Genomic DNA, 21520 nt, shown 5'->3' with positions numbered 1-21520 from the left:
CCACTAAGGACGCTCCCTTGTGGAACTCCATTTTCAAGTGGAAATGTTTTTGAAAAAACATTATCTATTCTCACCTGAAAAGTCCCCGTAGGGGGTCGTACCGTCAGTGGACCTCATGCGGTGCACTGTAGGGATTCCATAAGGTTCTTTGCAGCATGCCTTCGGCCCCTAGCTGCAACCACTTTCATTCCTAACTGTACCTCCTTTTATATTATCTCTGCATGAGCTCGTAGGTCCCAGTGCTTGGCCTTTGGCCTAAATTCTATATTCAACTCAACTCACCTGAAAAGTGCGATCAGTCATAAAGTTTTTTATAAATTTAGGAAGATGGCCGCGTATGTTATGATGTAACGTTTTTAGTATTGCACACCTCCATGTCGTGTTGTATGCTTTTTGAATATCAAAAAAGGCAGCTATGGTAATTTTTTCTTTCAAATTCTCTATCTATATGTCCAACCACAACACCAAGAAATCACAACAGCTCACCAGCAACAACACTCCAAAACTCACAAGTTCAAGATTTCAACTATACAAGCACAACAACCTTCCAACACACTATACCAACAACAACTCAAATAACTCCAGGAAGCAACAATAAACTGACCATCAATACTATCTTCCAAAAGACTGCTTCCAACTATATGCCTGACTCCTTCCGACTCTCACCATTGACTTCTTCCAACACACAAGACAACAAAAAACTAGAGTGATTTTATTCAGTTGTTCCAGATCCCTGGCCCGTATCAGAGGACGGCCTTCAACATCCTCAAGACAATCTGGATGACCACACCTTTTGCCTAATCCACCAAGTTATCAACAGAGTGGTGACTTCTTAGAACTTCAGGATGACCCTTGTAACTTCCTTGTAGCCACATGCAGAATGATACCCAGATCTACTAGCCTTGCTGACAGAAGCATAGGGAGAGATTCCCCCTAGGCACAACCTTTTATGTCAACTGCACATAGAGGGGTATCACCAGTTGGTAGGGTCCCTATCTCTTTGCAGTCACAGTTGTTGATGGTGTCCCGCTAGGCGGCAGCACATGAGAGCCAAAGTAGTGGAGACCTGGAGGAGGGGGGTGGGGGTAGGGGACTGCCATGTGGACCAGAGGAGGATGGCGAGGAGACATGAAATGTGACAAAGGCCTGACAAAGGCCATCCAAGGAGGGAGAACCTGCTTTAAACAGTGGATTTTTACATTATTACTGTATTATTCTCTTTTTGTTAAGACATCTGAATAACTCTCACAATACTGAATCAGTATTTTGTTTCCTCTAACATAACAGGGAAGTTATTCAATCTGTTAGGTTTGATAAATTCTTTATGTACCTCCTTTATTATTTGAATAAATCATCTAAATTATATTATAAGATTTCAAAGTTTCTCTCCTTTTCACAGGAGCTACAGTTTGCACCAAACAAATGTTACACCAACAAATCACTGTTCTTTAAGATATTAATAAACCTTTGCTAAAACATCTAGCACGAGACTTTTCAGAGCTTCCTCTACATTTGTTCCTGTGTCTGCTGAAACTTCAAAAAATTTAACATTCATTTCCTTTGCCAGTGCATAGCCTCTTTCCCATGAAACCTGTAAAATGTAAAAAAATAAATAAAAAAAAATTCTGTTGTTTCATGATCTAATATACTGAGTAAATCTGGAATATATTTATTCTACTATTCTTCACACATATCTGTAAAATTCTGTGTAAAATGATTTGATGGGAAATTCTCCACAAAATTTGAAAATGAAAGGGTGAAACAGGATCGCAAAGGATAGTTTTACTATACAATGGATCTGGAGCATGAATTCTAGTCTTGAAGAAGTAACTTCAGTTGAGGAATTGGCATCTGGAAATGTATAATGAAACTGCTACTTCAGTCTTGAAATTCTATATAAATTTCTTTAACAGAATTAGTATTTGTGAATTCATTAGCACATATCCTCAATGACAATAACTGCAGCTGTTTTTGTGCTCAATATGGGTTACAATCTTAAATGAGGGACAAAATATGAAATACAGCAGGCAATGTCTGCATTCCATGTATAGCAATGCATAACAGGATTTTGCTACTCAATTTATCTTAATTTTATTTACACAAATGCTTTCATAGATGTTTGATAAATCCACTCTTTCCCTTACCTGCCTTTCATCATTCTTCAGATGACAGTTGTTCCCCAACAGAATGACCACAGCATCTTTTCCTGTTACCTCAGATATATTCCCCATCCTGCAATTGTATAAAATAAAAAAGAAAAAAAAAGGCAGGCAGGCACGATATGATTACAAATCAGACTGACTTGAAATATCGTAAAATCAAAATCTAGTAGTAAGCATTTTAATTTACAGACAAAGATTTTTTTTTTATCATAAAAGCAAACTTTAGTTTATACATACTTAACAAGCAATTACATAGCTATAGGTTCCCTACCACGGTAGACAAAATCAATTTGTATTTTGCATAGCTAACTAACTCTGGTCGTAACAACAGGAAAATTTTCTTGCACCAGTTGGAAACCAGTTAAAAACAATCCAACCACTTTTGGGAGTAACAGGTATGAATGACCAGGTGTCTCCAATTCGTTTCGGCCCAAAGACCATCCACCTGTGAGGAGGAGGGGAGGCTCTGATTACGTAATTGCTTAGTAAGTATAGAATAAAACTTGCTTTTATTATATAAAAGGGATTTTGACGTAGGAAAAATCTATTTCTGGGCGAGGAAGCCATGTCGCCCAGTGAAATATGTCTCCTTTAGCACTATTTCTAGTAAAATGTTGCTATAATACCAGAGAACTGCTAAATTGGACATGTCAGAACTCTCTGACTCGCTCACCTATATAAAAGGTGTCGGTATAAAACTGGGGCGAGTGTTAAACACTACCACAGCAACCCCTCCAATTAGCCTTTTCCTCAAGCCCCTAAATACGGGGAGCCGACCCATAGGTCACACCCTGCTACCCCATTGAAGGCGCCTGTGATGTCATACTTATCGATAGCATTGAAGCTTGGTGCATAGCAGGGGGGGGGGGGGAAACTAGGGGGGGATTTCACTGGGCGACACGGCTTCCTCGCCCAGAAATAGATTTTTCCTACGTCAAAATCCCTTTTCTGGCCTCGGCCGTGTCGCTCCGTGAAATTGTACCAGAGAAACACCAAGCTACATCCTTCTGAAATGAAATACAAGGCTAATTTGAACTAATTTGGATTAAAGAAACCAATAAACAGTTTACAATTGGAAAAATATAATTTATTATTTATAAAATACACCATATAGCAATAACATGTGGAAACAAATTACCCACATAATTAAATACTTACCACATAATTTGTATAAATCTAACATAATACTCAAATTCTAATAACAAAGACATTTGCTGAGGTAGGTAGAATGTTAATGAGGCTGGCATAAAGGAAAAGATTCATATGACACAAGGACAGCACTATATCGATGTTGTAGCAGGGGACACTGGTCTCCCTAGAGCTATGGTATGATATTTAAGATCCTCCAAAGACTTAAGGTAATGCTTTTTGAAAACCGAGGGCGACTTCCAACCAGTACATATACTTCTTCAGATCGTCAAAGTTCATATATTTGAAGAAATTTACAGAAGTTGCTATAGCCAGAATGTCATGCACCTTGGGAAATGACCCTGGGCTGGCTTTCTTGATAAAATACAAAATTTGTTGCCTAATGCCCTTTAGAGATATGGTACCACCACCGTTCCTAATGAAGAGCGGGCCTTTGGAATAGGTAGATGTTCTAGATAAATAGTCCTTAAGAGTTTTAACAGGACATAAAGATGGATCCTGCGGAAGCGGAACAATCTTCCATGGGGACCACCTTACCAAAGGGTCCTCATTCTTAGCCAGAAATTCTTTATTTGGCGAAAGCAACACGTCACCCGAGGAAAGGAATTCTATATGCCCTTGGTCCCTAGATAATGATGACAGCTCCGATATCCTGGCACCTGAAGCCAGACTTAATAAAATCAGTGTCTTACGCAAAAGGGTTTGGTAATCACATTTGAAGTTGTCTGTTTTGGAAGCTAACCTGAGAACATCGTTAAGAAACCATGACACTGACGACGGCCTGTGAACGGGCCGCAGATGTGCACATGCTCTTGGGATTGAGGTGAAATAAGACTCAGTTAGATTTATACCAAACCCGAGAAGAAAAATCTTTTTCAGAGCTGACTTAGTGGTTGTTATTGTGGCAGCTGCCAAGCCTTGTTCGAATAATGTCCTGAAGAAGGTTATAGCCACGTTCATTGTCATTACTTTGATATTTGATTCCCTGAGAAATGTAGACAATTTCTTAACTGCTGAATCATACTGGCGAAATGTAGATTCTCTTTTGTCTGACTCCAAGAACAAAATGTTCTGTGGATCAATGTCCCCTACTCTCCTACCTGCAAACTTCATGAAATCCATAAAGTTAGGGTTTTGTGAAGACCTGAGGAATCGAACACAGTCCTCGTTTGAACTTGTTGCGACAGCCTCAAGTCCGGGAGAGGGTGAGGACGAAGACCTAGTTCCAGGAGAAGGGGAAGCCAATTGCTCTTGGGCCAGTGAGGAGCTATGAGAGCCACCCGACTTGCGAAGGATCTCAACTTGTGCAGCACCTTCAGGAGAAGGTTCACTGGAGGGAATAAATAAATCTTCGTCCACTGGTTCCAATCTATACTCAGGGCGTCCGTAGCGAATGCCAGAGGGTCCAGATTTGGGGCTACGTAACAAGGCAGCTTGTGGTTTGCCTCTGTAGCAAACAGATCTACTTCCAGACCCGGTACTCTCCTGCAAACTCTCTTCAAGGATTCCCGGTCCAGTGACCATTCTGACTCCAGGGGGACTGATCGGGACAGTGCATCTGCCACTACATTGTGGACTCCTGCTAGATGGGTAGCCGATAGATGCCAGGTGTTCTTGGCTGCTAGAGAAAAAATTGCTATCATCACGTGGTTCACATGACTTGACTTTGAACCACCTCTGTTTATACAGTCCACCTCTGTTTATACAGTGTACCACTACCGCACTGTCGAGGACCAACCTGATATGAGTCTTCTTCGGAGGACGGAGCTTCCTTAAGGTCAGAAACACTGCCATAGCTTCCAGGACGTTGATGTGAAGCTTTTGGAACTGAGGTGACCAAGTTCCCTGAACCTTCTCGTGCTGTGAATAACCTCCCCAACCTGTCAGTGATGCGTCCGTGTGCACCACTAGGGACGGGGGAGGGAACTGCAACGGTATCTCTTGGCTAGGTTCGCGGCCTTTGCCCAAGGACGCAGACGTTTCCTGAGAATCAGAGGTATCCGGGCGATCTTGTACCGACACCTGGCATTGGCCTTTGAACGCCAAACTCGATTGATGTCCTTGAGCTTGGCTTTCAACAGAACGTCTGTGACTGAGGCAAACTGGAGCGAGCCTAGGATCCTCTCCTGATTCCTTCCCGAAGTCTTTTTGCATTTTAAGAATTGTCTTGTTGCCTTGGCAATCTCCTTCCTCTTCCCTGATGGAATGGAAAGTGTGTGTGAATCCAAGTCCCAATGGATACCTAGCCACTGGAACTTGGACTCTGTGGTCAACCAGGACTTGGCCCTGTTGATCTTGAACCCTATATGTTCCAGGAAAGACATGACCTTGTCCGTGGCTTTCATACACTTGTCTTTGTCCAACTCCCAGATTAGCCAGTCGTCTAGGTACGCCACCACCAATATACCCTGAGACCTTAGTTCCTGCACCACTGCCTCCGCCAGTTTCGTGAAAACCCTTGGTGCTATATTCAGCCCGAAGGGCATCACCTTGAAGGAGTAGGCTTCTTTCCCTAGTTTGAAGCCCAGGAGTGGCCGGAAGTGCCGAGCTATTGGGACATGATAATAGGCGTCTGTAAGATCTATAGAGGTGGTGACGGCCCCACGGGGAAGTAAGGTCCATACCTGAGAGATGGTCAGCATTTTGAACTTGTCGCAACGAATGTACAAGTTTAAACGGGACAAGTCTAAGATCACCCTCCTTTTGTTGGTGCCTTTCTTTGGGACACTGAATAGACGACCCTGAAATTTCAAATTCTTTGTACTGGAGACTGCTCCCTTCTGGAGAAGGTCCCTGGAGTAATCCATCAACTCTTGCGTTGGTTCCTGATAGAAGGTGATGGGTGGAGGTGGACCCTTGATCCAACTCCAGCCTAGGCCCCTGGATACTATGCTTTTCGCCCAACTGCTGAACCCCCAACGATGCCGAAAGAGGTACAGCCTGCCTCCTACCTGAGAAACTTCATTGAGATGATGAGGGTCTGGTTCCTCTTCCTGACCTTGCACCTCTAGCTCGCCCTTGGGCTCTGGTTCCTCCACGCTGACGAAAGGAGCCTCTAGCCCTGCCACCCCTAGCAACCCTGGCAAACGGTTGAAATGCCCGACTTTCATAGACCGGGTTAAATGCAGGCGACACTGAATACTGTGGGGGAGCCTGTTGGTTAGTCGACGGCGAAAGGAAGACAAATTGATGCTGGTGCTGAGGCTGAGCCTTAGAAGTCGAAGGTTGGGGTACTTGCTGAATTGGTACAGCCTGTAGCATAGGATGCTGTTGCGGAACTTGGAAAGGTTGGAATCTCCTTTGCCTCTTCCTAGCCCTAAAACTGGAGGAAGAAGACTCTAATTTCCTCTTGTAAGGAATACCCCAACGCAACCTGATGCTTTGATTAAGACGTGATGCCTCGTTTTGAACCTCGTTTACTGCCGAAGCTGGGAAGAGATCTGCACCCCAAATTGAGGAAGCCAGAAGCCTGATGGGTTCGTGCCTAATCGTAGCCTCGGATAGAACATGCTTCCTGCAATTTCTCCTAGCAACCACAAAGTCGTACAAGTCACATTGCAAGCTCAAAAGCAACGACTTCACAATGACCTTAAACAGCGGCGCTGAGCGTACTCCAGAGCCGCCGTCTCCGTCATCACTAGGGAGTTAAGAGACCTTGCGAGACGTGTCCTAGCATCAAATTCGGCTTGGATCAGTGCATCTGACAGCCTAGGGAGGCGCTCACTAAACAAAGTGATTGCACAGTCTGGCTTAAGCTTGCCTACCGAGAATGTAGCCAGCAAATCCTCCAACAAATCCTCCCTACCTGGGAGTAGCAATGATGTGGGATCTGTCTCCCTAAGCTGGGGCATGGGCTCTTCCAGTGTCACTGCCTGAAGGGTAAGCTCTGCTACCTTTGATGTAAAAGGTAACGGGTTCCTGTCATCAGTCGTAAACATCGTGAAGGGGCTTTTAAATGCTGTTACCCTAGTATTTGAGCAGTTCCACTCTTCAAGGCTCCGAACCCATGCTTGCTGAGCCTGATCTCTAGAAAGGATAACCGTCTCCTTGGGGACCTTATCCTCTCTAACCAGAGCTGCCTCCGTAAGCCTAACATAACCTATAAATGGTGGCTATGACCCTTCGGGGAAGAACTCGAAATCCTCGAGTCTATGTGTACCACAACCTTCTATAGTCAACATCCCGTTGACAAATGGAGCGAAGTTCGCCACCCTCCAAGGATTACTAGGGTGGAACGGAGGGAGCGAGAACCCGTCAGGCATGCTCTGACCTTGCACCAAGTTACTAGGAGGTGCCGGAACTGCCAACTCCTGTCTGAGACCTGCAATCAGGGAGTCCTGTGTACCTAATCTCTTAAACACTTCTTCAAACCTTGCTGCAACTGAACTTACTAAGCTACCTAGGCTACTGACCTGATTTAAAATATTTGTGTTGAACAGGTCTTGGCCGACTAAAGGGGAATCTTCCTGCCCCCCTTGCGGTACCTTATGAGGTATCCGATTGCTAGACGTTGATGGAATGGGACTTGTGGGGCAATGGGAAGAATTTCCTCCTTGAGACCTTGGATTTGAAGACTTAGAAAGAGACTTCAGCCTAGGTTTAATATGTGTATGAACACCTGGCACCTGTCCAGGCCTTGGCTTTGACTCTGATTTGCCTTTAAGCAAGGTTTTACCCGAAGGTTTTCTCTTTAATTTAGGAATCACAGAGAAGGAATGCGACCTGGAAGGGGGCAACCCTCCTGTGAAACCCATGAAGGAGTTGGAAGGAGAGGGAGTGGAAGAATCAGATTCACTCGAGGAAAGACCCCGATGACTAACTAAGCTAGCCTCATTAATACTGTTACCTGTACCCATATCTAGTGTAATGGGCAAATCCTCAACCACTTCAAGTGACACTCCTTCCAACCCAAGGTCCGGCAACTCCGCCTCTTGCTGTTCCATAACTGAATCTTGAATCGATTTGATTATTGGTGCTGCGACTTCTGGGTCAATGTATCCGGCAGATTTCCCGGCTGGGAAGATCAAAGCTGCCATATCTTGAGATGGTGTATACGGCTTAGCCTTCCCTACATTCCGTCCAAAACCTCCAACCCAGATCTTGAGGGTGGAGAGTGCAGCATCCTTAACAGACTGCTCCGCCTGTAATGCAAAGAATGTGTCATCTTCGAGTAAATCACATTCCTATACTTTAATCATTATGCTTATATATATGTTGATAAATTAATGTAATTTAATTTAAATTAATTTTTTTTTATTAATTTTTTTTTTTTTTTTTTTTTTTTTAAACACTATATTAACACAAGTAGTGTAATATAATTTCAACGCCATATGCATAGAACAAGCAGTGCGGTAACTAACCAGAGAGGTAACCTGTTGCACCAAGTCGTAGCAGGCAAAGCAGTTTTCGTGATGCCAGACTACGGAATCTTTCAGCAACACTGCGCACGGGGCATGGCCCCGGCAAACATCATGGCCACACGGATCCTGTAGAGTAGCATTACAGCCGGCAACCAGACACTGGGTGGCCTGTAAGTGCAATAATATATAAGAACGATTGCACAAACTTATTAGGATACTTATGATAATAATGTAATATGCCGGAGCATTCCGGACTGAAAAAAATAAATAATATATATATAATATATATATATATATATAATAATCAATATATATATATATATATATATATACTATCTATATATATATATATATATAATATATCTATATATATATATATATATATATATGTTATATATATAAGGATATATTTATATAAATATATATGTGTGTGTGTGTCCCGGGAACTGTGTAAGAAATAAATCAACCCAGAACTGTATGACCCAGGAGGGATACACGTAGTATCCCGGGACGGCCACATGAACTTCCAAGTTCCGTGGCAAAACGAAAATAAAATAAAAACTAAAATAACAAATATATTATCTCCGCCCACGGAAGAGCAACTTCCGTAAACATAGCCCTCAACGACTACTGGAGAAGCCAGAATCCAAACCCGCCTTATGCGGGGAGGGAATGTTTGAGGCGGGTGGATGTAAGCTCCGAGAGCCGAAAGAAGCAGAACGCAACAAATCCATGGAAACCGAGGCTGAATACGCAAATCAACCATCAACTCAGGAGGAGGTCGGCTGAGAAGCGACACCCACCAACCTAAGGTCCTGGAGGACCCTCTACACCCCCCCTCCGCTGATTCGGATCGGCCGTCAGCGACAACCTGAGCGAGAGGAGCACCCAACTACTGGGAGCCCCACGTGAGGGGGAGGAAAGGAGGACTGATGGGGTGACGATCATATGACCCAGCGTATCCCCGCGGATAGAGGATCACGAAGAAAACGCAGGGACAGCCTATGTAGGCTAACCGACATAACATCCAACATATACATAGACAAAATAAAATCAATTACTTAAAGCTAAAAGAAAATCATGCTTTAACACGGGGGCGGGGGGAATATGAAAATAAAATCTCGTAAAATATAAAACCGCTATGAAGGCCACCCGATAATGGTGGGCGCAAAAGGGAAACTCCTAACTTGCCTACTGACAAAACGATATGAAACGGTAGGCAGACAAAAAGAAAATAAGGTAAAAATAACTGAATGAAATATACCAAACATAAAAATAAAATATAACGGTGGGTATACGGCGAAGCACGTTACAAAGACACGTGCTCGAATGAAGACCCCCGTGCAAAACCATGAAAATAATGAAAAGAACAAAAACAGGATCGACCTAAAACTGCCACCCAAGACATAAATAAAATATGTACTGAAATACCACACGGTACAAGCAGGATGGATGCCCACTCGAAACCGATACAATACAAGGGTACGCCGTAATGGCGACTCGCCGCCGCTACGGTCAAGTGACGCCTAACAAAACCCTAAATAAAGGCAAAACGAAAGGCAAATTCACTCCCTAAATATTGACAAATGCAGAACCAGTACTTAACTTGGGTGAAGAGGCAGATTGACGATCCATAAAGAAATATTAACACAAAATAAAATAAAAGAACAGATAGCTTCACACGAGCGTGCAAACGCAAGATGGCTATCGAAAAGTATGACGTCACAGGCGCCTTCAACGGGGTAGCAGGGTGTGACCTATGGGTCGGCTCCCCGTATTTAGGGGCTTTTGATGAGGAAAAGGCTAATTGGAGGGGTTGCTGTGGTAGTGTTTAACACTCGCCCCAGTTTTATACCGACACCTTTTATATAGGTGAGCGAGTCGTCAGAGAGTTCTGACATGTCCAATTTAGCAGTTCTCTGGTATTATAGCAATATTTTACTAGAAATAGTGCTAAAGGAGACATATTTCACAGAGCGACACGGCCGAGCCCAGAAATTGAATTTTTAATTCAGTGTCTTACCAAGCAATTACATAGCTGATTCGGCACTGAAAGGAGGAGAGGTGTGGATTGAGTCTCAATGCAAAAAATATTAAAGATTTCTTGAACAGTCAAAATTTGTCAGCACTGATTGTGCCTGTCATACTTTACCTTGTAAGCAAGCTGCTGCAGAGGTGCTGCAGGTGAGTACTGCCTCTGGTTGATGCTTGTCTTATGTAGTAGAGTGAGGGGTTGCATGACCAAGAGTCACCTCTCCTCAATTGTGATAATCTTTGTTATAGAAGTACACCGCTGACTCAACAAAGATAACCATACAACACCCTTGCCCTAGTAAAGATCACATATAAAAGAACAAAACCAATACCGTCACCTTCACCAAACCATAAAAAACCACAACCTGCCATAATAAAAACAACTTCCCTGACTCAAAAGCCTTGATTCAAATTGAAAAAAAGAGGAGAGAGAGAGAGAGAGAGAGAGAGAGAGAGATGGAGAGGCGGAGTAGAGAGAGAGAGAGAGAGAGAGAGAGAGAGAGAGAGAGAGATAGAGAGAGAGAGAACCCCTATGTTACCACTCCCAACACCATGCCAGCAACAGATAAGGTCCCAAGAGTGTTACAATTCTCAAAAACAGTCTCCAATTCTTTCTAATAATATGTGGTGAACACTGACTTAGACCTCCAAAACATTGCCTGAAGGAGAGCAGATAACATTTTATGTTGGAAGGCTAGTGAAGTGGCAACTGCTCTAACTTCGTAAGCTTTAACTTTAAGTAGAGTGAAGTCTTCCTCTTTCGTCTGGGAGAGCGCCTCGATTATTAGCTCCCTCAGGGAGAAGTAAAGAGCATTTTTCGAGTGGTCAAGAAGGGTCTTTAACTGAATACCAAAGGCGAGCTGAAGGCCCCCTTATCTTCTCGGTCCTGTGTAAGTAATATCTCAATGCCCTCACAGGGCGGAGTAGACTCTCCTCTTCTTCCACCCCAAGAATATCCATCAGGTTCTTGAGAACGAAAGAATGTGCCCAAGGACTTGAGAGGTTCCTGTTCTTAGCAAGAAAACCAAGGGATAGAGAACCGACTGCATTTCCCTGCAAGAAACCAACTCTCTTGTCGACAGCATGTTACTCACTAATCCGAGTAGTCTGTAGATTCGTTGGGCAGGCCTCGTAACTCCTTCTGCCAGGGCCACCAATCCCTCCGCCAAGGTAAGTAGTTCCATCCAAAACAGCTGATGACCTCGTTGTGCCCCGACCCAATGCGCCATGCGACCTCAGTCTTTCCTGGCTTCCCAACATGGCTGTGTCCGCGTCTTATCCCGAGCATCTTTTCAATTTGCCGCCGCCAATCTGGTCACGTTGCTGGATTTGGGTGTCTTGTGTAAAATCATTACTTATCTTTTTAATGAAAAATGGCCTTCTTGGTAATTTTAGTGGTGAATGTGATAAGTGTGAAGAAGGCACAATTGGCCTCATGAAGCATGGCGCACCTTCCAGTGGCGGTGTATCGACTATCGAGTCGTCCGAATAGGTAATTTCCAACTGGTCCGACGATTCCAATTTCGATCTCAAATAAGGTAAGTGCGGGTTCATAAAGTTTTTTTTTTCTATGCCATTTTTTCTTGCCAGAACATACGAGCTTGCCAAGAATCATTAAAAATGTCGATAAGGCGTGCAGGACTGTTCGACCGCGCCGAAACTCATTTTTTTGTTTTTTTTTGTCTATGCCATTTTTCTTGCCAGAACATATGAGCTTGCCAAGAATCATTAAAAATGTCGATAAGGCGCGCAGCGCCGTTCGACCACGCCGAAACTAAATAATGCGCCAAAACCAACGTCCGCCATCTTGTTTGTATTCGTTCGCTAATTATCTAGCAGATGGTACTCTTGCCCGACGAATCTTCAGGCGCTCGACTAATCCGCTTCACCAAAGATAATGCCACTAAAAATAAGGTCTTCTTGATCAAATTCCTCAAGATGTCAAGTGGAGGGGTTAGAAGGCTGAACTTGACAGCCATTTAAGGACAACCTTTAAGTTCTTGGAAGTTTTGAATGATCTAATCAGATCAAAAAGGTCATTGTTGGAAGACAAATCTAGCCCCTGTGTCTAAACAGAGTTCAACATGGCTCTATATCCTCTAATCTTGCAGGGAGCCAAGCATCTGGTCTCTGAAATAAAGTAGAAAATCTGCTATTTGACTAACAGAGGTCTAAGAAGAAGAGACTTTATTCTCTCAACATCATCTTCTGAAGATGTACCACTTAGACTGGTGAAGTCTGTTGGAAGAAGCTCGTTTGCATTTTATAATGGCTTACACAGCTCTTCACAAAAGCCTTTCACTCTAATGAGGCTCCTGACAATCTAAAGCCTGTCAGGGGCAGAGCAGACAGTCCTTGATGGTATCTGAGGCAGTGTGGCTGTCTGAGAAGAGACTTCATTTGAGGCAGTAATCTTGGAAAGTTGACAAATAAGTGAAGAAGGTCCGGAAAGCATTCTTTCCTCCGCCAGAGTGGAGCGACTAGTGTCAGGGAGGCATTCTGATGGAACATGATTTTGTTCAGCACCTCTCTGATCATCCCAAAGGTGGGAAAGGCATAACCATCTAGCCCCATCCAATCTAGCGACATTGTGTCGGCAGACCATAATAGAGGATCTGGGACTGGAGAGCAATACAGAGGGAGGCGGTTGTTCTTCGAAGTGACAAAGAGGAAGTGACAAAGAGGTTGATCAAGGGTTTGCTCCAGTTTCCAAAGGCCGATGCAGGTCTTGGTATTGAGAGTCCATTCCAATGGAAGAAACTTGATGGCACAGCCTCTGCTCAATTCGTCTGCCAGAACATTCATCCTCTCTTGAACAAAGCGAGGGATGAAAGAAATACGATTTCTTTTTGGCCAAAGGTGGTGGTCTCTTGAGGCTTCATAAATGCTGAATGAGCGTGTGACCCCTTGTTTCTGAATGTAGGACAGGGTGAAGGAATTGTCTGCGTGCACCACTACTACCTGGCCTGAAATTAGGTGAGCAAAGGCTTGAAGGCCCAGGTAACCCGCCAATAGCTCCTCTGCACTGATGTGTAGAGACTTTTGCGCTTCCGACCATTTTCCCTGACACTTTCCAATTCTTCCAACAGAGCTCCCCAGCCTATGTCTGGAGCGTCGGAATAAAACTACAGTATTGGGTAGGGTGCAAAGGGTGAAGAGACTCCCTCCTGGAGTCTTTCTCTTGAAAACCACCAAACTAGGTCTTCCTTGATCTCTTCCATGATGCAAAGCACTGTCAAGTCTGGCTGGGTCCTTTTGCACCAACTTGCCTTCAGGAAGAACTACAGGGGTCTCATAAGAAGTTACTAGTTTCACAAACTGTTCTGCTGATGCAAGAGTTCTTGGAGGGTTCATACCCTGAATTGCAGAACAAGACTGGCAGGGTAGGAATTCCTGAACTGTCAGGAGACAAGACTACTTTTTTGGGGAGAAGAAAGCCTGAAAAGCTAGAGAATTCAGTCATCCCCAAATACAGAATGCTCCAAGATGGTACCATCTGGGATTTTTCTACGTTGATCAGAATGATCACGTCAAGTAGAAAGTCCTCTTCAAGTCCATTGAACACTAGCTTTCCAAAGAGGAGCAGAGAAGCCAGTCATCTGGGTAAAGTGATACATTGACACCTGGAAGGTGGAGCCACTTTCCTAGAGGAGCTAACACACGAGTGAAAACTTGAGGTACTGTCAATAGACCAAAGCATAGTGGAATGTCTTATCGAAAACAAATTGAAGACATTTCCTGGAGTCTTGGTGAATGGGGACTTGGAAATATGCATCTTGCATGTCCAGGGACACTCCATCCAGTCCCCCTGACGAAGCAATGTTAACACTGACCGAGTCATTTCCATATTGAACTTGGTCTTGTTGACGAACAAGTTCAAAGCACTGATGTCTAAGACAGGGCTCCAGCCGCCTGATGACCTGTCAACAACTTCAACCACCCCTGTCTGAATGAGAGCCTCTATCTCTCGGTTGAGAGCTAAAAACCTCTTTGAGCCTGGAAAGCAGGCTGTCAATCTGATGGGTACCCTGGAAAGTGGGGGTTCTTCCTTAAGAGAAATGGAGTAGCCAAAATGAAGAATCTGAATCAAACAGGGTTGAAGAATCTGAATCAAACAGGGTTCCGCTCCCTTCGGCTCCATTCCTCCCCAAAATGGTGCAGTCTGGCACTGACAGGTAATGTGGAGGACTGGTGCATCACTTGGTAGAGGGTTTTGTGGCAGGTTTCGACACAGATTTCAGAGAGGGTTACAAAATAGAGCGGGGCCTGGCAAAGGGTCATGACTTCCCTCTTTGAAAGGGCTGTTGTACCAGAGACAAAGACTTGATAGGAGTAGCTAGAGAAGTCTTGGGATGTTTCGTCAACTGGGCTAGTAAGTCATGTGTTAACTTTATCTGCAGCACAGAAAGAACCACCTTTACAGTTTCTTGTGGAAACAGATGGCTCCTATCCAGGGGAGAGAACAGGCCAACTCCTGTGTCAAGGTTACACCTTTTGTGGTGAAAGAACACCACAATTTCCATTTCTTCAGTATGCCCATTGCAGAGAGAGGTTACTTCATCTGATCTGTTCCTAATCAACTTGTTAGCACAAGAGAGGACCCTAACCAGTCCTCAGGAAGGATAGAACAGTCTACCATTTTCTTGGCCAGGACTTGAAAAAATATTCATCACCAAATGGTCCAGTTCCAGAGAGAAGCAAATCTTAGTTGACAAAAAGGCAGGCTTGCGGGTGGTGTCGATGAGACCTGAGAAGTCCCCCTGGAAGGAGCTTTTCTGGTTGGTGTCGATGAGACCTGAGAAATCCCCCTGGAAGGAGCATTTTCATTGGCATATAACTTATTTAGTAACTTTGAGGGGAGGAAAAGTGAAGGTAGCTTTTCTCATGTCTATAACCACTCTTCCATATCCCATAAAGACCTCTTTGAGGCAGGGGAGAGAACCAACGTCAGTAGGTGAGAGTCTGAAGGCCTCTTCCACATGAGGAAGGTAGAAGCTGGTGAGCTAGGAGTGGCTGGCACAAGTAAATCTGGAAAATTCTCCAGCAAGTACCTCAAGAGACTCGAGTAAAAAGAGGCAGGCATGAGTCGTGGTCCTGTTCCTCATCCTCAGAAGAAATAGGGGAAAGGGAGTGGTCTCCACTCATGTCATCAGGAGTTTTCCTCTTAAGAAACCCAATCAAGTCCTCCAGATGTCAATGAAGAGGAGCTAAAGCAGGATCCACACAAGGCGAGTGCGAAGGATGAGAAGGCAAAGGCGCTGGTTTATCAACAGGTGTTGCCAAGCTATCAATCGCAAGGTTCAAGTGAGGTACAGTTGGGTCCAAGTGAGCTGTCAAAGGAATTTGTGACGACTGAGTTGGTGCCTGAATGCCTGGTAGGTGCCTATAGTACATACCCGTCGCTCCTCGGGAGTTGGAACTATCCTGTGCCGACTGACGACTAAGAGATAAAAGCAAAACAGCATAGCCACAGGATGGGCCTGGACTACAATCTGCCTCTCAAATTTCTTAACAGGAGGCGGAGAGGCATCCACTCCAGTCGAATAACTCTTCAAAGGGTGAGAGGTAGAGGAAGTACGCCGACATCGTCTCCTGGCAGTAAAGGAGCCACTTGAATCTGTTGATAACGGGGCACTGAATGAAACGCCTTTCCAGCGGTGTTCTGTCGAATCTTGCTGTCACACTATAGGTTTGACGGAGGAAACAACTGCCCGTTGGCAAACCCCAAAAGTCTCGCTTAGACCTCTGGTATGTATTCGCCCCGAGGTGAGGGAGTGGTACAGTGACCTTCATCTAAGAGAATTTGAGGGACCAACAGTAAACCCCAACTGCACTAACACTTGATACTTCTTTCTCAAACACAGATTTTTCATAAAAGATTTCACAGAAAGCCCTAAATCCTTATACAGGCGGTCCCCGGGTTACGACGGTTCCGGCTTACGACGTTCCGAGGTTACGACGCTTTTTCTTAAATATTCAATGGAAAAATCCGTTCTGGGTTACGACGCTTGTTCCGAGGTTACGACGCTGACGCTTCCGACACTCCGAGTTAACGACGCTTTTAAAAAACGCATACTATGATAAAAATCCTTTATAGTTTAGCACAGTATATTAATAAAAATAAGTTTCTGGTTAGATTACAACAAAAATTTTGAGATTATGATGATTTTCGACACTTTTTATGTTGTATTTTTCTATGTTTTTTAGTGACGCCTCATATGCGGAACTAGTTTCGAGCGAACATGAATACATACTAGTTTTACATATAACAGTCCAAAAGCGTAAATAATGAAAAAATCATTGCTTGTTTCCAGTAATAATAACAAAACGAAGTTTCTGGTTAGATTACAACGCAAATTCCAAGTATCCAAAGAGAGACATTATCCAGTAATTTGATCAGAGAGAGAGAGAGAGAGAGAGAGAAGAGGAGAGAGAGAGAGAGAGAGAGAGACGAGAGAGAGAGAGAGAGAGAGCGAGAGAGGCGTCTTCCGACGCTCCGAGTTAAGGACAGAGAAGTGTTCGTTTCGTTAAACGGCCTCTGACTCATGCCAGTAAATGTTTTGTTGATACTAATAATATAAGCCTATTTAAAGATACGTTTACTTTAATTAGTCTATATGATACGTAAATAGTAATCAACTGTTCTTGTAGCCCTCAATATTTGGCAAAATCGAAGTATCCAAAGAGAGACATTATCCAGTACGTAATTTGATCAGACAGAGAGAGAGAGAGAGAGAGAGAGAGAGAGAGAGAGAGAGAGAGAGAGAGAGAGAGAGAGAGAGAGAGAGAGAGAGAGAGACGCTTTGGCAACAATGGTCTCGGGGGTTTTTATAGCTTCCTTCTGCTTGATGATCGTGGATATTGTAGAAGGATTTCGACCATACTCGTTTGCCAAATCGACGATACGAACGCCACGTTCATGCTTTGCTATAATTTCATGTTTTGCTTCCATCGAAATCATTTTCTTGGGTTTTTTCTTATCACCTGCTTTGTCTTTAGCTTTGAGACCCATGGTTAATAATAAAATAGACAAAATAACATGAAAAATAGGCGCAAATACAACGAACTAAACAACGTGGTGTTAACATGCAGCACCAACAAACAAACAGACTGAACGCCATTTATCGGTCGCCTATACAACTAACACTCATCGCAAAATCGTATCTCAAATATTTCGTTGTATATCAAAGCTTGTATTTTCGCAAATTTTCTGTTATATCTCAAAACATTCGTATATTAGGGCAATCGTATGTCAAGTTTCCAATGTAATTTGATCAGAGAGAGAGAGAGAGAGAGAGAGAGAGACGCTTTGGCAACAATGGTCTCGGGGATTGACGTAACGTTTATTTTCTGAACAGATAGGACAGAGAAGTGTTCGTTTCATTAAACGGCCTCTGACTCATGGCAGGAAATGTTTTGTTGATACTAATATATAAGCCTATTTAAAGATACATTTACTTTAATTAGTCTATATGATACGTAAATAGTAATCAGCTGTTCTTGTAGCCCTCAAGATTTTGCAAAATCACTCCAGGTTGTACATAAAACTTCAAGAATGTAGTGTCACCAGAGGATTACAATAGTTTTTACCTTCAAGAACCAGCATTCTTTTATGAAAATAACTCCAGGTTGTACATAAAACTACAGGAAACAACATGTAGTGTAACCAAAGGATTACAAGTAAGGTTTTTATAACTTTTTATTAGTTTAAGACATATTTCCAAGCGTCGTTCCGGCTTACGACGATTTTCGGCTTACGACGCGTCTCAAGAACGGAACCCCCGTCGTAACCCGGGGACTGCCTGTACTGTGTTTGTTAGAAAATCAAATTTCTTCTAGAACCTTAATTCAAGGCGGGTAATGGTGTTGGAAAAGGCATCACAGGAAGCTGGTATATGAGTAAGAATTAAGAATGGAGACAACATGAGAAGGAAAGGAAGAAATAGTAGCTGCCGCTGCTACAGACGAAGAAGCTAAGCTAGCTTTATTTTCAGCTCTAAGAGCTGCCTTACTCTTTCTATCTTTAATCACTTTATCAGAGCAAAAACCAATGGCCTTCCACTATTATTCATTCCATCCCTGATATTTGGAACACATAACCTTCCTAGTACAGCCAGTCTCAGGTTATTGGTAGGGGTTCCGTTCTCGACGGTGCTGATAAGCAAAAAACCGCCATTAACAGGAACTCGGTGATTTGTGGTGCTTATGATGGCGATAACCAGATAATGGCACCTCTGTTAGGTATGTTATAGCACATAACTCTATTAGGCGGCGATAACCTGAACTCGGTGCCTTATGGCACCATAAATAGCCAATTTTGTCCAACACCATAAAACTGGATCGCCATTAACCGAGTCCGCTGATAACCAGCGAATGCCTGTATATTCTTGCCCCCTAAATTTGATGCATTTAAAATGTGAATCATAAACAGGTTTAACTAACCTAGTTCTGCACCCTCCAGCAAAGAACCTAACTTCCTAAGAGCTAGAATTGAACATGATGGCAAACAAAGCTAAATTCAGTTATCTGAAAAAACAATACCACACAAAGTGAATACTCCACCAAAAATCTCGAAAGCAATAAACCGTCGAAAAATGATGAAAAAGAGGTTTGCTCAAACCACTGATGTACTCAGGAGCCAGTAGAAAACTAATTGGAGACACCTGGTCAGTCATACATGTTACTCCCGACAGTGGGCGGATCCCTGTCACCTGCACTAGCAATGGCAGCGCCACTGTGAAGTTTGAATTTTGGTCTGCTATGGTAGGAAACCTACAGCTATGTAATTGCTTGGTAAGTTGCTGAAATAAAACTGCAATTTACCATGATTTGACATTGTGAAAACTTTTTTCATTGGTTACATCATAAACAAGGAAAATTCCTTTTGTTCCTCTGTAGTAGGAAGACGTTATTGTAAAAAACGTCTCATTACCAGCTGTGTCCCATATCTGGAGTCGTATCCTATGGCCATGGGCTTCAAGGTCACGTATCTTAAAATCACATCCTTATGGGAGAAATGTACAGTATCATTCAACAGGACCATAAATACAGTATTTTCATTAAAATGAAAGATTTGACTATGTACTAATTTTCTCCAAACTGTAAATTAAAAAACTATAACTGTGAAGATGCTCTTATCTAAAATGTTATTCTGAACCTCTTAAATGAGCTAACCATTGATAGCTAAATAATGACTATAAGAGTATGTCCAACAGTGATGACCAAAGACACTGATACCACATTAATATCCATCAAACTTTCATAACTTACCTTAATAGGTGTTTACTACATACTCTTTTAAGACTAATCCTGAAGCAGGCGTCTTGACCACTGCTCAACCTGTTGTGACTAGTCTGGATTTGGAGAATATATCTCATACTAAGATCAGAAAGATTGTTACTTGTTGCTAGTTTTTAAATTCCATTACAAAGCACTTTCATGTTTTACATAGTTTGTACTGAGTATTATTGTATGAAATATTTGTACAATTTTATTGCCTTATTACCAAGACTTGGTCATCAAAAACCTTATCAAACAAAAAACATCTTAGCTTACTTCAAGGAGGGTTTTCATGATGTAAGAGATGTAAAGACACATTTTAGGCACTGGAATTATTTTATGGGCAAAAAACACCAAAGAACTGTGCACTCAAAAAGCAAGCTTGAAAAATACATGCAAATTTCTCAAATGCCAACCTTTAGATGAAGAAATACTAAAGGTCTCTGGTATTCAAAATTTTCAGTGGGGGTTACCATGTGCCAGCCAATAGGAATTTAAATTATTTATAGGATGAAAATAAGAAATTCAAAAATATTTTGTATTTTTCCTGGGTATAAAAACCAGAGCCTTTTATATAGGCATATCCTCTCTGCAAGGTGGAATGGCTATTGAACTAGATAACTAGGTTGTTACCTGGTGGCTATGGGGGAAGAGTTGGGAAAAGCCCTCACTCACCTTCTATCATAACCACTTATTTCCTTCAACTAAAGGGATAATGTGGGTGATTGTAATGGGGTTATGAAAAAAGGCTCAAAGAAAAATACAATTCTATCTAGTAATGTTCCTGACAGATACTTTTTCAGTTTAAATTTTACAAGATTATAAAAAACACATTAAAACATCAATGAACATTACCTATTGTGGATATAAATTGACCCTGTTGCTGTCCATCATCGGCAAACTTGAGAAGAATTTTGGTTTTGTTTGTTCCAGCGTCACCAATCAGGATAATTTTAATGAGATGCTCGTACGGTTTTGACATTTTGACACTGTTCAAAACTGAGTAAGTGTGCCTGAGCTGTCATTTCCTGTAGTCACACTTCATGTTATCTTTTCTCGCAACCAATGCTGATTAGATAACTACGTTCACGACATTTTCTACGGTCGTCACATTTTGCCAGATTCAATGTTACAATCTATAGAGGTTTTAGTACCAAATTCTCTTTCCACTTCTGATTTTTCTGATCCCATGTGCTGTATACAGGATTACTCATGGGTAACAATTTCTCTATTCTGAAAACATAACTAAACTTGAACATAACCAGAAATACCTATATATATATATATATAAAAAGAACAATTTAAAACTACTAGGACTGTAGGATATCAACTCTTCTCTTTAACAGTTGTGTTGTTTTGATGTAAGTATAGATGATTAGATCTCCTCCCTACTTTTATGTCTGCCTTGGCAGTGGTATTCTTTTTGCTAGTTCAGACTCTTGAATTCTGTTCAATTTACTTTGAGATTTTTTTTCCCCACATGGAAAATAGCTATCTGTTGTCAATTTTCATTTATTACTAAAAAGTGCTTTCCAA

At 42.5% G+C, this 21520-nt stretch overlaps 2 protein-coding genes across 2 annotated transcripts in view; one reads left to right on the top strand and one right to left on the bottom strand.

Annotated features, from left to right (window-relative positions):
* Positions 1-21520, top strand: part of LOC135217703 (26S proteasome non-ATPase regulatory subunit 12-like) — a 431722-nt gene that overhangs the window by 73501 nt on the left and 336701 nt on the right. The gene's annotated exons all lie outside the window — the stretch shown is intronic.
* LOC135217690 (ras-related protein Rab-8B-like) lies at positions 1305-21022 on the bottom strand. Its single transcript, XM_064253668.1, has 4 exons — positions 20840-21022; positions 19529-19709; positions 2145-2232; positions 1305-1591 (listed from the first exon to the last, which is right to left on the bottom strand). Exons 1-4 carry the CDS (start codon positions 20964-20966, stop codon positions 1457-1459), a joined length of 531 nt encoding a protein of 176 aa, XP_064109738.1. The 5' UTR covers positions 20967-21022; the 3' UTR covers positions 1305-1456.

This window comes from Macrobrachium nipponense, chromosome 19 (assembly GCF_015104395.2).
Source record: "Macrobrachium nipponense isolate FS-2020 chromosome 19, ASM1510439v2, whole genome shotgun sequence".
NCBI lineage: Eukaryota > Metazoa > Arthropoda > Malacostraca > Decapoda > Palaemonidae > Macrobrachium > Macrobrachium nipponense.
The sequence above is the reverse complement of the archived record's forward strand: the minus strand, read 5'-3'. Positions and strand labels throughout refer to the sequence as shown.

Excerpts from the sequence above, each read along its gene's own strand:
- LOC135217690 (XM_064253668.1), bottom strand. The coding sequence starts at position 20,966 with ATGTCAAAACCGTACGAGCATCTCATTAAAATTATCCTGATTGGTGAC. Across the intron at positions 19,710-20,839 it reads TCAATTTATATCCACAATAG|GATGTGATTTTAAGATACGT; the intron begins GTAATGTTCATT and ends TTCTCCCATAAG. Across the intron at positions 2,233-19,528 it reads TTTCACAATGTCAAATCATG|GATGGGGAATATATCTGAGG; the intron begins GTAAATTGCAGT and ends ATACAATTGCAG.